Source organism: Vulpes vulpes, chromosome 1, assembly GCF_048418805.1.
Source record: "Vulpes vulpes isolate BD-2025 chromosome 1, VulVul3, whole genome shotgun sequence".
Taxonomy (NCBI): domain Eukaryota; kingdom Metazoa; phylum Chordata; class Mammalia; order Carnivora; family Canidae; genus Vulpes; species Vulpes vulpes.
The window spans coordinates 125,925,552-125,940,999 of NC_132780.1; the positions used below are offsets into that span (position 1 = coordinate 125,925,552).

The 15,448-nt window shown below is 36.7% G+C and overlaps 1 protein-coding gene across 1 annotated transcript in view; it reads right to left on the minus strand.

The window, feature by feature from the left end:
- Positions 1-3,567: 3,567 nt before the first annotated feature.
- The window catches only part of OSBPL11 (oxysterol binding protein like 11), an 88,254-nt gene continuing 76,373 nt past the window's right edge, over positions 3,568-15,448 (minus strand). The window contains exons 12-13 of the mRNA XM_025990221.2: positions 8,037-8,190; positions 3,568-5,259 (exon numbers count right to left, since the gene is read on the minus strand). Coding sequence (XP_025846006.1) covers positions 5,194-5,259; positions 8,037-8,190 — 220 coding nt within the window. The 3' untranslated portion in view covers positions 3,568-5,193. The remainder of the gene's footprint in view (positions 5,260-8,036; positions 8,191-15,448) is intronic.

Consider the following 15,448-nt stretch of genomic DNA (forward strand, 5'->3'; position numbering starts at 1 on the left):
CCCAGCTCTGGGAAGTTTCCCTGCCTTCTACATATATATGTATGATTTTTCAGTATTTTTCCTTCCATTAGTTAATTCCTTGAATCTCAGTTACTAGCTGTAGGTTAGATTTCCTGGATTGCTCTTCTAATTTTCATATTTTTCGCCTATGTCCATCTTTTGTCCTTTTGTTCTATTTGCCAAGAGCTTTTTCTTATCTTCTAGAACTTCTGTTGTGACTAATTTGAGCTATCATATTTTTAATTTTCAAGACCTGTTCTTATTCTCTCAGTCCATTTTATTTACTTTTGAAAAATTATTTTTGGTGGGCAGCAAAGTTTCTGGAGTGATAGTCAGCAAAGTTTATTAAGAGTACAAAGCTCCCGATGAGGGAGGGGACCCGAGGGTTGCCCCTGAACAGTCCCCTTTAATGATAGCATTTTGAGAGGTGGCTAGGTGGCTCAGTTGGTTGTGTCCAACTCTTGATCTCAGCTCAGGTGTCAATCTCATAATTGTGAATTAAAGCTCGACATTGGGCTCCACACTTAATGTGGAGCCTACATAAAATATTTAAGAAGATAACATTTTACTCATGTTTCATAGAAGTAAGATCATCGCTCATGTCAGATTTAATTTTTTCTGTATTTCCTACCACTTTCCAAATTATGTTTCTTCAAAATTTTTTCCTGTATAACCATTTTTATTCATATTGGAATCTTTCCTCAAATGTCTGCTGATTATTAGCAGTTAAAATGAGATGTCTAATTGTCTATATATATAGTCTTTTGGTGGGAAGATGGATATGTAGTTTCTTGGTGAAAGGGTAGAGGATTGTATCTTAGGAGTTGCTGACTTGGCTTTAATTAACAGGGTTGTCAGCTGAGAATTTTTTTTTGTTAGTGGACCCTCCAAATATATCTGCAGGACTTTTATCTGGAGTTGTGCTCCCCAAAAGGGTATTTTAATCTCTCGCCTAAAGGTATAAAGCCTGACTGCCAATATTTTGGGAATAGGACAGGGGAAGGGTCTGTGAGGTCTCATCCTTTAGCATGTAGACTTTAACTTGTTCCTCATTTTATCAACTTACATTCCTGAATTGGAAATCTCCCTGATTCACTCTCTCTAGTCTTATAGGGTAGAACAAGGGTTAGTCACCTAGTTGCACTGTTTGGGGCTTCTTAGTAGACTTTGAGCTAACCCCCCCCCCCCTTTTTTTTAAATTATTTTTCAAAGTAAGCTCTACACCTAATGTGGGGCTTGAACTCATGACCTCCAAGATCGAGAGTCGTATATTCTACTGACTGAGCCAGCCAGATGTACCGCCCCTCCCCACAACCTCTCATTTTCACTTCAGTGATCAACTGCCTTCCAAAGTCTCTAGGTACCATGGTGCCTTCCTGGGATTTGGAAAGACCAGGTAGCCCTGCCCATGTTAACAATACATTCTCAGGAACTTAGGTTTTGGTTTCTTCCTTCACCTAAGTCTGTAAGGGTAGGGGTAGTATTTGCCACATCAGAGTCCAATGCACTATCTGGCCCCAAAGGAACACTTAACAGATGTCTGCTGAAGGTCTAGCTAAGTGAATTGAAGTGAGCACAACTTTCCAAGCAATAATCTCTTCATCTGCAAAGTTGGCACAGTCATCCCTGACTGTAATTTCACAGTGTTACAGTGAATATCAAATAGAGAAAACATATGAAAAGGCTTAGTAATAATGTAAAAAAAAAAAAATACAATGTAGCTTGGTTTTTGGACCAACAAGGGATTTTATGCCACTACAATATATATTTTATTAGAGTTTTCATTTCATTTTTTTTTTAAGATTTTATTTATTCATGAGAGACACACACACAGAGAAAGAGGCAGACACACAGGCAGAGGGAGAAGCAGGCTCCGTGCAGGGAGCCTGATGTGGGACTCGATCCCGGGTCTCCAGGATCAGGCCCTGGGCGGAAGGCAGAAGCCAAACCGCTGAGCCACCCAGGGATCCCCTAGAATTTTCATTTTCTTGTATAGAACTTGTCTTTTATATCCCCATCTGGGAGAATCATTTTCTCTTTCCTCTTCCACCATATCTGGTGAATCACCACTCAGCTTCCAGTCACTGTAGTAGCTCTAAGGAATCCCTCCCAAGTATGGATTCCAGAGTGATCACACTGATTTATCTTTCTCTGGGGGAGCACACTGAACAGAAGTTAGTCTTCATCTTAAGGCAATATTTTAAATAAAATTTCATGCATATTTAATTCATTAATAAATCCTTTAAGAATTCATCTATAAAAGCTGGTTCATCAAGTATCAGATATTTATTATCGAGAGTAAAGAAAGTATTTGTACTAGGATTATGGAGTGAGAAATTCAATACTTTTCTTCATCTTCTCTTAGAGTGCAAGTAGGCATTAGAGGTGATGTTGGTCACAATGGAGTACGATAAATTGATAAACAGATGCCATATCTTACCCAATTCATAATCTAAAAATTAGTTTTTAGGGCTTATAAACTGTCTACTTAAAATGCAACTGATTGGAGTGATTATGAACCTTAAATGAAAATATTTGACAAAAGGTATAAGGTGGTGTTGTCACCATGGGAAGAAAAAAAAAAAAGAAAAAGTCCAAAAACATGGCCAGAACATTGTCTTTCCGTCACTTCTGCTCTTGGACTTCTTACCACATAATTCTTAATAGCCAGAAAAAAAGTGCACTTTGAAAACGTTGACCTAAAAGAAAAAGATACAAATAAGTAGCAATTGCTACAAAGACTGGCCAATTATTAACAAGAGTGAATAAAAAAATGAAACAGAAAAGGCCTCTTTCTCTATCTGATAGATAAGCTGCAGCAGGGATCCCTGGGTGGCGCAGCGGTTTGGCGCCTGCCTTTGGCCCAGGGCGCGATCCTGGAGACCCGGGATCGAATCCCACATCGGGCTCCCGGTGCATGGAGCCTGCTTCTCCCTCTGCCTGTGTTGCTGCCTCTCTCTCTCTCTGTGACTATCATAAATAAATAAATAAAAAATCTAAAAAAAAAAAAAAAGATAAGCTGCAGCAGGAAGTGAAGAAAAGACAAGGTAAAGTAATTACCCAAAGTAGTATTAGTGCACTCTTGTCAAAGAATCCACCCAATAATTTCAATAATTCTTAGAATGGTCGATAATTCAAAGAAATAAATGGGTATTAAAATGGTTCAAAGAACAAAAATCTCTAGTTTTACACTCTTGCTCTATTTCCTGTATATTTAAACATTTTCATTTGTTAAGAACTCTTATTAAATTTACTTCCTTTTTCTCTCTAGGAGATTCCTGAAAGTAAGAATGTAAAGAGAGGGATGCCTGGGTGCCTGAGGGGTTGAGCATCTGCCTTCAGCTCAGGTCGTGATCCCAGGACCCTGTAACAGGCCCCCTGCGTGGAGCCTGCTCTTCCCTCTGCCTATGTTTCTGCCTGTCTCTCTCTTTCTCTCTCATGAATAAATAAATAAAATCTTTTTTTAAAAAAAGGACAAAAATCAACATCCCTCTCAAATGAACAGGGTGCTAATTCCACTAAATATAAACTTTCTATTTCTCTCCATTCATAAAACAGACAAAGGCATTATTGTTCTCTAGTTTTATTATTTTTCAATCTTCCCAACACATGTACTATAACTCATTTTGAGATTCTTTTCAGTGCATTTCACGGCAAAAATGAACAAGGGAATCATTAAAATGGTTGTACATAAACCAGTTATTTTCTTATAATTTACAATTTGTTGAAAAAAGTTATTGTTTTGCTGTTTTCATCCTATTAACCTCTTCAATAAAACACAATTTATCAGAGCACAACGCTTAAACTTCTTATGATGATGAAAGAGATACAGCCACCTACGTGGCTGATGAATAACAGGTATGTTACACACAATGATTGGAAGACCACATCAGAAGAAACAGAGTAAGGCACCACTCTTGGAAAATTAAGGTAGCTTGCAGTAACAAGTGTTGAGCACCATAAGTAGGTGCTCAATAAATACTTGAATGAATGATGAAAGCCATAATTAGCACTATCCTTTTAATTGCCAGCAATTCTTCAACTTCAATAAAATACTTACTGGAAAAAAAAAAATGTACCTGAATACAACTTCCTGATATTTTATTTCATATTCTGTCTTCAGCATTTGAGTTTCCTTGAAAAGAAAAGAGAACCATACCACACATGCACTCAGCCATATATGTAACTTCTGAATTACTGACAAATATGAATAGTTGTTTTAAATTTGAGTGAACAGAGGTAAGATGAAGCATACTTATCCAGAGGGATAGCACATAATACTGGATATTAACCTACAAGTGGAAAAAAAGGTAATGAAAAAAAGTAACAGTTTTATTTTTTAATGTCTGCATGTTCTTTAATGCCTCAGTTTTTGAGAAAGGCCAAAATCTCATCATATTGACATGAACACATTTAAAAAAATTGTCTCTCAAGTGTAGTATTTAATAAAACTAGGTATTGAAAAATGTTCTGAAATTTTTCAAGTCAATGTTGTTTTCAAGTATATTAAAATGCTCAGAAGAAAAAATTCTCCATGGTTATAATTCTAATCAATTTATAAATATACTTTTTAAAAGAGAGTTCCAACAGAGGTGGATAATGGATAAGCTCCTCAGACACAGGCACACAGTCTCTCTGAAGGAATAGAATGCCTTGTTACTACAACCTGGTTGACTCTTTTAACACTGATTTCAGGCACAATGGCTGAATCCACTTCTGGGTCATCGTCCTCCTCCTCCTCTTGGTTTGTTTGTAAGAGTAGTGAATACTTCAGTTACTGACAGAAAGCAAAGCACAAACTCTGAAAGAGACTTCACTTTTCACTATAAAGAAATAAAAAAATCACTGAGTTCTCGCTGTTGTGTGTATCTGCCACCCCCATGTGAAAATGGGGGGTTCAAACTTAACTTTAGGAGCAGGGACTGGATAAAAGATTAATCACCTAAGAATTCACGTGAAAGGTTTTCAGATGATATTGCTCGTATCACATGAACAGATTGGTGAGGCCCATCGTGCTTCTTCAACACTTTGGTCTTGCTGCAGTTCTACGGTGCCTTAGTAGGTACATTCGTGTTTAGCTAGATTGAGTCTGTGCAATCAGGAAGCAGGTCACTCAGTGCAATGACTCCGTTCTCAGAGGGTTTAGGGTAAACAGAGAGGAAGTTCATTTGGTCGAGTCTTAGACAGTGGGTGTCACTCTGCTGGTTGTGTTGTTGGAATTATTTTCCACAGGGGTTTATGATAAACCCAGCCATCACCCTGAAACAAGTAGAAAAGTAAATTAAAGAGCTAGCCGTTTAATACCTTCACAATCGGTAACCCAAACTAGAAGCAACACCTTCACTGGCGTGGAATTCTACTCTCACACTTAAGTTTTTTGTGACAGGGAAAAAAAAATCTCTGTGCTTAGGACATTAAATAATGCCGTTGGTTTAGCTAGGATAAGGGGAGAAGTTCTGGTCTGGGGGCACCTTAGTCGATGCCCCATGATCACTTTTTTTTTGCATTAGTCATTTATAGCAGTTCTGCCAATTTTGCCAAGACAATGCAGTCTGAGCCTCACTCACAGAGTGACCAGCAGAAGGCAAGTGGAGCACAAAGAAACGGTCATCAAGGTACGAGTTGTTCCCTCCACCTCATCTGGCATCTCTAGTATCTGAATATTGTTTTCTAGTTCGTTCCCGACTTTACTCCCCTCAGTTTTCCCTGGCTCCTGTGAATAGAAAGATACTGCAAGGAATTAAAGTTAGAGTCAGAGAATGAACTACAACCAGGAGAAGACCAAGTGAGGAAAAGAAACGCATGAAGCCAGATCTTGGGCTGCAGGACTTGATACAGACTGGAGTTCAGTCTTCACTGGACTAGGTGAACAAAGTCAGATCTGAGCCTCTCCTTAGCCTGTAGCTCCTTCAATTTATTTACATTAAAAAATATATATACACACACACACATATATTTACATTAAAAAATATATATCATATATATTATATATATGATTTTATTTATTCTTGACTAGGACTCATACATGGCCTACTGAGCCCAATTTTAGCAAAGAATCCTAAGCCAGTTTACCAAGAATCTCCTCTACCCCAAATCCTCAATTTCAAAACTCCTCTTCTCCCACCCTTGATATTTAGTAAGTTCCTCTCTCCCCACCCCCATCCTTGACATCTAACCAAGATTCTTTTTCACCCACTCTCTCGCATTTCCATTTGTCCCTCTACCCAGAGCTTTCTATCCCTCTTATCTATTACAATAGTCCTAAATGAAGATTTCCTTGATGTTTCTAAGAAGTATCAAGATAATTTTTCTTTAATAATAGCAACCATAAGGTTTATATTAAATCACCTGGCGGATAATTCTCAACTCCTATAGTACTCATCTTTGAAAAAAATGTCACCTAATCACATCACAGAATGCTAGACTGGTAATGTTCTATCTGTCCAAGAATAAATGAGAAGTAGCAACTTTAAATGTCATGCTATTAGCAAGAATTGGGGTACCTATCTTATAAAATTTCATAAATTGTATCTTTTTCTTTTTTTAAAGATTTTATCCTTAAGGAATTTCTGTACCCAACGTGGGGCTGCACCAAACTGAGCTAGCCAGGCACCCTCCTATCTTTCAGCCATTATAGCACCCTGCTCTTGGACCTCAGAATTCTCTTCTAATGATTTACAGAGGTCCTCGCTTAGAAATTCTTCTCCTAGAATCTGCTCCTGGTACATCTGCTTTCTTCAAAATGAAAAACTCCAAAGTTATCAGACTATAACTTTGAAAAATCATTAAGAAGTTTTATTTTTTCATATGAAAGAATAGATATGTAATGGCCAGTATCTGTAATACCCAATGATTAGAAAAATGAAGGTAATGGAGCTACTATAATAAACTACGGATTTTTAAGGTTAATAACTATGCAAAAATCAAGATCAAAATACTTTTTGCAAATTCCTTCCTAACAGACCACTATTAAAACTCAGTGGGCTCTTTTAGACTTGGCTATTGACAAGAAAACCTTTTTATCCTCTTTAAGTAATCTCTATACCCAATGTGGGGCTTGAACTCACAAACCCGAGATTGAGAGTTGCATGCTCTCTGGCTGACCGAGCCAGCCAGATGCCTCTGACAAGAAAACTTTTCTTGACATCAGCTCTGGTATGCTATTCACCTTACTCTGAATTCTACCAGAAAGTAATAACCAAAACAATTATCTTTACATTTAGATAATATTCCAGAAATTATTTAGTCCAGCTGCAAAATCAGTGCATCAACGCCTTCGACATAAATCATGGTCTCAAACAGGACTAACAATGTATTACCATAAAATGTACTCCCTTATTATTATTGGGTATTTTTGACTGTTGTACAATTTCTTCTTATGCTAAGCTCAAAACTCCAGTCCCGTAGGAGTTGGACCTACCTCGGGAGGTAGGTAGGTTGGACCTACCTCAGGACTGCTACAATCGGATAAAAAAATTTCTACATGATACAGCACCCATATCCAAAGGTCACAACAAATGGCCGTAATTTTTTGTTTCCTAGGCTAAACATCCATTTTATTCTTTTTTTTTTTTCTTTAAATGTTGCAAGGAGTCTAGCCACTTTACTACTCTTTGTGTAGCTAATTAAGTTTCTTGTCTCCCTTTAAAATGTGTTCTCTGGAAGTGAACACAGAGTTTCAGTGTGGTTCAAAAGACAATAAATTACAAATTGTACATTCTATTACTGTGATTGGAGACTATGTTAGTTTAGCATTTTTCTTTGTGGCCAATTTAATCCCGAAATCTACTTCATCTGAACTGCTGGTAAACGATTTTACTTTGGCAAATTGTGAAAAGCTCATGAAATAGCACCTGGTTAAGCTGGACTTATTTTAGAAATAAATATGTACAAGTGATAACAATTCAAAAAAGCCAAATTAAGACTTTCACACCACCTAGAATGGGTATAATGGGTATAAGGCAGGCAATAACAAGTAAGCTAAAGTTTTCCCTAAATAGATACTGAGTTTTAGTCTGAAGACCTGTAGAACAAACCTCTTTAATAAAATATTTGGTTTTCCAGGGTGTGCCTGTTTCAGTCCGATGCCTTTCTTCGGTCCTCTGGCGCTCTTCCAGGGTACGTTTATGCTCTGTGGCTTTATCAATCTCAGATTCCCTCAGAGAGTCTGTTACATTTTTCCACAATCGCCTATAATTAGAAATACCACACATCTTAGAAGCATTCTTTTAAAAAAGATAATTAAATAGAACTGATACCCTTGAAATTAACAATAATTTTTTAAAATTATGTTTCCTGAATCAGATATATAATTTCATATTTATGAGTTATAAGAACACTGATACTATGGTGCTAATACTAATGTCCAAGATGCTGCTGCCTCTGCTTTTTCTTTACAAATTAAAAATAGGGCAGCCTGGGTGGCTTAGCAGTTTAGCACTGCCTTCAGCCCAGGGCATGATCCTGGAGTTCGGGAATCGAGTCCCACATCGGGCTCCCTGCATGGAGTCTGCTTCTCCCACTGCCTGTGCCTCTGCCTCTGTTTCTCATGAATAAATAAAATCTTAAAAAAAAAATAACTTGTGTTTTTCCAAGTTATAGAAAGATTTTTATTTTTAAGAAACTTAGGAAGTAATAAGCAAAAAGATAATACATTTTTTAAAGGCTGAAAGGTAAAAGAGACAACTTCTACTTTTGGACATGATGAGATAATAGGGACCACACTTACCCTCCTGCCTTTAATCAGCTAGAAAACCAGACAAAATATATTGAAATGACAGAAGCTACAGACAGTGAGCAAAAGGCAGCACAGGACAGTGATTCCTTGAGTAGGGAAATAAATGAGGGGAGTTCTATGGGTGTTCCAACTCACTGGCCAGAGTTTATAGGCACAGAAGAGGGAGGAAAGCTCAACTAACCCCAAGCAAAAGAAAACTAAGACAACTATTTAGGAGAAAGAATAGTCTGCTCAACAAATGCTGGGACAAATGGATATCTACAAGCAAAAAGAGGAACTTAGACCCTTACCTCATAATAAAACTTTTACAAGAAGATATAGGAGAAAATCTTTGAGTATGGATTAGGCAAAGATTTCTTAGGTATAACATCAAAACCACAATCCATAAAAGAAAACCATGACTATTTCATATCACAAAAAAATAAAAACCTTATACTGAAATAAAACACTAAAAAAGTTTTAAAGTGAGCACAGGCAAGGAGGAAATATTTGCAAAACACATATCCAATAAGGGATTTGTATCCAGAATTCAAGAAGAACTCCAACACAAGACAATCACACATTTCACCAAAGAAGATACAAAAATGGGTAATTAATTAGCATGTGAAAATATATTTGATATAATTAGTCATTTGGAATATGTGAATTAAAACCATAATAAGACTTTCACACCAACTAGAATGGGTATAATGGGTATAAGGCAGGCAACAGCAAATGTTGATAAGGATGTGGAGAACTGGGACACTTACACATTGCTGGCAGGAATATAAAATGGTATAGCCATTTTGGAAAACAGTTTGGCAATTTCCTGAAAAGTTGAATGTAAAACTTCTGACAATCCAGCAATTGCACTTTCACATATTTACCCAGAAAATGAAGACATATCCACCTAAAGATTTGCATGAGAATGTTCATAGTGGTATTAATCATTATGTCCGAAACTGGCAATGTCCATCAATTGGTGAATGGATAGAGAGAATGTGGTTCTAGTCAATGGAATACTTTTCAGCAATATAAAAAAAAAAGAACTACTTATACATATCATATCATAGATGAACCTCAAAACCATTATGCTAAGTGAAAGAAGCCAGGCACAAGATATCACATATTATATGATTCCATTTATCTGAAGTGTCCAGAAAAGGCAAATTTATAGAGACAGAGAGTAGGTTCCCTGAGACTGGGGGGAAGAGGAGTAGAAGGGACATTAACTGTAAATAGGAATGAGGGATCTTATGGCAGGATGAAGATTGTGAAAAACTGATTTAAGGTGATGACTGCACTGCTCAGAAAAGTTGCTAGAAATCACTGAATTACACGCTTGAAACAGGTAAATTTTATAATATGAAAATACCTCTTGATAAAGCTTTCAAGTGGCAATTTTAGTATTAAAGTAGAATTCAAAGCAAGAACTATAACCAGGGATAATGAAGGTCATTTCATAATGCCATGTGTCTGTGCATCAAGAGGACATACAATCCCAAATGTACATGCTCCTAATACAGGTTTCAAATAACATGAAGACTTATATAACTACAAAGAGAAATATTCAATTATAATTGGTAATTTCAATAACTCATCTCAACTGATAGAACAAGTACACAGAAAATTAGTAATGACACAGAGAAAATTTCTAGAAAAATACTATCAACCCACTTGAGCTAACTGATGTTTACACAATACTGTCACCTAACATCAACAGAACAACATTCTTGTCAAGTGCACTTGAAACATTTACCAAGACAGAGAGAATGAATTCAGTCATAAAACAAATCCCAATAATATGAAGGATTAAACGACACCAAGTATATCCTTTGAACAAAATTAAATTAAATTAAAAATTAATAACGGGAAGATATCTGGAAAATTTCCAAATATTTGGAAATTAAATAATACATTACTAAATAACTTCATGAGTCCAAAAAAAAAAAAATCACAAGGAAAATCAGAAAACACATATCAAAAGTTCAAAAGTTGTGAGATATAAAGCAGACTTAGAGAGAAATATATTAAATATTTATATTAGGAAAGAAGAAAAACCGAAGGCCTCATCAGGAGTCAAACTATGGCTGGCTACTCATTTTTGTGAAAAAAATTTTTATTGTAACATATGTTAGTTGTATCCATCTATCCTTCCACTGTCTGTGGCTGCTTTCATCTTCACTTTTTTTTTTTTTAAATTTATTTATTCATGAGAGACACAGGCAGAGGGAGAAGCAGGCTCCATGCAGGGAGCCTGATGTGGGACTCGATCCTGGGTCTCCAGGATCACACCCTGGGCTGAAGGCGGCGCTAAACCGCTGAGCCACCCGGGCTGCCCTGCTTTCATCTTCAGTAGCAGAGCTGAGTAGCTGTGGTAGAGGCTATCTGGTCCAATAGGCCCAAAATATTTGCTCTCTAGCCTATTAAAGTTTGCTGATCCCTGACCCAAGCTTCCCTTTTAAGAAATTAGAAAAAGAAAAAGCAAATAAAGAGGAAATAAAAAAGAACAAATCAATGAGTAAGAATATAGAAATACAGAAAAAGCCCAATGAAACCAAAAACTGGTTCTTTGAATAAAATTAATTATTTAATCCTTTAATAAATAATCCTTAATCACAACCTTTAATCACATTAATCAGGAAAAAAATATTACCAACATAAAGAATGAAATTAGGGACATCACTAAGATCCTACACATGTTAAAAGAAAACTAAGAGACTATGATAAACCAAATGCCAATAAATTTGATAAATTAGATGAAATGAATCAATTCCTTAAAGACACACTACCACCTTTTACTCAAAAAGAAAGACAATCTCAGTATCCCTATCAAGATAATGAATTGTAGTTAAAAATCCCCTCAAAGGAAACAGGCCAATATCCCCCAGGAATGTAAATATAAATCCTTAATAAAAAATCCAGCATTCTCTTTTTTGTCTGCTTTAATAATAGCTGGATTCTTACAACTGTTTCTACATTTAATTTGTTCTATTATTTTAGTTAAAGTATATAAAGAAAATCTAGGGGCACCTGGGTGGCAGTGGGTTAAGTGCCCCAGTAAAAAGAAATCTTAAAATCTGGCCTCAGGACGCCTGGGTGGCTCAGTGGTTGTGCATCTGCCTTCAGCTCAGGGTGTGATCCCAGTCTCTGGATCGTGTCCCACATCGGGCTCCTTGCATGAAGCCTGCTTCTCCCTCTGCCTATGTCTCTCATGCATAAATAAATAAAATCTTTAAATAAAGAAAAGAAAATCTGGCCTCACACCAAATACACAGTTGGAGAAGAGGATATTTTAACCTATTTTTCAAGTAATTTCATTCTTTGGTATTATATCAGATTTAGCAGGTGGTGTGTATGTATGTATGTATTGAGAGAGAGATAGAGAGAGAGAATATCTTAAGCAGACTACTCTGTGCCGGGTGGAGCCCTATGCAGGGATCAATACCACAACCCTGAGATAGTGACCTGAGCAGAAATCCAAGAGTCCAATGCTTAACTGAACTGACACCCAGGTGCCTCAGGAGGTAGTTTTTTAAAGGTTGCCTGCAATGTGGAAACTGAAAGGTATCAATTAATTTTTTATATTGTGCTACATGGAAATTCGCTGGACTAATTGGCATCCTGACTGGATATTTTTTTTAAATTTAAATTTTAGGTAATTAACACACAATGCAGTACTGGGGTAGAATTCAGTGATTCATCACTTAATTAACAACACCCAGTGCTCATCATAACAAGCACCCTCCTTAATACCCATCATTCATCTAGCCCACACTCCACCAACCTCCTTCCACCAACTCTGTTTGCTCTTGTTATCGTTCTGTCTCTTATGGCATGTTTCCCTTTCTCCTTTTCTTTTCCCCCTTCCTGTAAGTTCATCTGTTTTCTTTCTTAAATTCCACATGAGTTAGAGCATATGGCATCTTTCTCTGATTTATTTCACTTAGCATAATACACTCTAACTCCATCCACATCATTGCAAATGGCAAGATTTCATTATTTATGATACCTGAGTAATGTTCCATTATAGGTATCTACTTAGATAGCTGGATATCTATATCACATCTTTATCCATTCATCTTGACTAGATTTTTGAATGGATCTTGAATGATTCTGTAACATCATTATTCACTTGAAAAATAATCTCTCAAAAAGAAAGAAAGAAAGAAAGAAAGAAAGAAAGAAAGAAAGAAAGAAAAAAAGAAAAATAATCTCTTAGGAGATCCCTGCATGGCTCAGTGGTTTAGCGCCTGCCTTTGGCCCAGGGCAGGATCCTGGAGTCCTAGGATCGAGAGTCCCATGTCAGGGTCCCTGCATGGAGCCTGCTTCTGCCTCTGCTTGTGTCTCTACCTCTCTCTCTCTCTCTCTGTCTCTCATGGATAAATAAAATCTTAAAAAGAAAAAAGAAAAATAATCCCTCAGATGTTGACATTTTATTATGTAATATATAAAAAAAAATCACATTCATTACTATCATCACCAATCTCACCAGAAAACTTTACTTGGGAAGCTTTCATACTCATGTGGCAGATACAAGTTCTCCAAAAATCTGATTTTTGCCTTGAAGCTTAAATAGTTTTTCCAGTTTAATTGAGATATAATTGACCGATAGCACTGTTACATAAGTTCAAGATGTACCGCATAATAAGTTAACTTACATATACTGTGAAATAGCTACCACAGTGAGTTTAGTTAACATCCATCATTACATACAAATACAAAAGAAAAAAGCTTCCCCCCCTTGTGATTAGAGTTCTTAGGATCTACTCTTCTAACAACTTTCAAATATACCACACCGCAATGCTAGCCGTAGACATATTGTACACTATATCCTTCAGTACTTGTTTATCTTATAACTGGAAGCTTATACCTTTTGATCATCCTCATCCAATTCTTCCAGTCTCCATCCCCTATCTCTGGTAACCTCAAATCTGATCTCTTTTCCATGAGGTTTTTATTTTGCCTAGATTTACACATAAGTGAGATCATACAGTATTTGTCTTTCTCTGACTAGCAGAATATCCTCAAGGTCCATCCATGTTGTCACAAATGGCAAGATTTCCTTATTTTTAAGGGTTGAATAAAATTCCATTGTGTATATATTCTACAACTTTTTTTTAAGTATAAAAAAATTTTTTTAGTAGTCTCTATACCCAACATGGGGTTCATCTTACAATCCTAAGATTAAGAGTCACATGCTCTTCCAACTCAGCTAGCCAGGCATCCCTACATACTACATCTTCCTATCCATTCATCTGTTGACAGACACTTAAGCTGTTTCCATCAATCCATCCAGCCATCCACCCACCCATCCATTTATTTATTTATTTTCCACTTTCTCCCCTCTTCTTCCTTTACTTTTTAAAATATTTTAAACTTGGGGATCCCTGGATGGCTCAGCGGTTTGGTGCCTGCCTTTGGCCCAGGACGTGGTCCTGGAGTCCCAGGATCAAGTCCCACATCAGGCTCCTGCATGGAGTCTGCTTCTCCCTCTGCCTATGTCTCTGCCTCTGTGTCTCTCATGAATAAATAAAATCTTTAAAAAAAAAATTTTTTTTTAAACTTTATTTACTCATCATGGTAAGTTTGCTCTTTAATCCCCATTCTCTATTTCTCTCTGCTCATTTTTTTAAAGATTTATTTATTCATGAGAGACACAGAGAGAAAGGCAGAGACATAAGCAAAGGGAGAAGCAGGCCCCTTGAGGGGAGCTTGATGCAGGGTACCATCCTGGGACTCCAGGTACATGCCCTGAGCTGAAGCCAGATGCTCAACCACTGAACCACCCAGGCATTCCTGTTTTGCTTCTTAAATTCCACATATAAATGATACCATATGGTATTTCTTTTCTCTGACTTACTTTGCTTAGCATTATACTCTCCAGTTCTATCCATGTCATTGCAAATGGCAACATTTCCCTCTCTTTTAGGCTGAATAATATTCCATTCCATTTTGTGTCTCTGAGTGTGTGGTGCACACACACACACACCACATCTTCTTTATCTATTCACCTCCTGATGGATACTTGGGTTGCCTTCATAGTGGCTATTGTAAATAATGGTGCTGTAAACATAGGAGAGGCATTTATCCCTCTGAATTAGCATTTTTGTATTTTGGGATAAATAATCAGTAGTGCAATTACTGGATCATAGAGTAGTTCTACTTTTAATTTTTTGAGGAACCTCCTTACTGTTTTCCATAGTGGCTGCAGCAGTTTGCATTCACACCAACAATGTAAGAAGATATCTTTTTCTCCACATACTCACCAACCCTTGCTGTTGTATCAGTTCTTTATATATTTTGGATCCTAACCATTTATGAGAAATGTTTGCAAATATCTTCTCCCATTCTGTAGATTGCCTTTTAGTTTTGCTGTGTGAAACTTTTTTTATTTTGATGTAGTCCCCATAGCTTATTTTTGCTTTTATTTCCCTTGCCTCCGGAGACATATCTAGAAAAATGTTGCTACAGCTGATGTCAAAGAAATTTCTATCTGTGCTCCCTTTTAGGATTTTATGGTTTCAGGTTTCACATTTAGGTCTTTAATCCATACATCATTTCCATTTGAATTTTATTGTTAGCAAAAAATACCATCAATTGTTTTCTTGAAGTGCCATGTTCATGTGTTTCGTTTATAAGAAAAATGTCTGCCATATATAGAAATTAAAAGTTATGCTTTGCCAATCATTCTTTTAAGCAGAAATGGTGTCTCATGAAAAGAGCAATTAG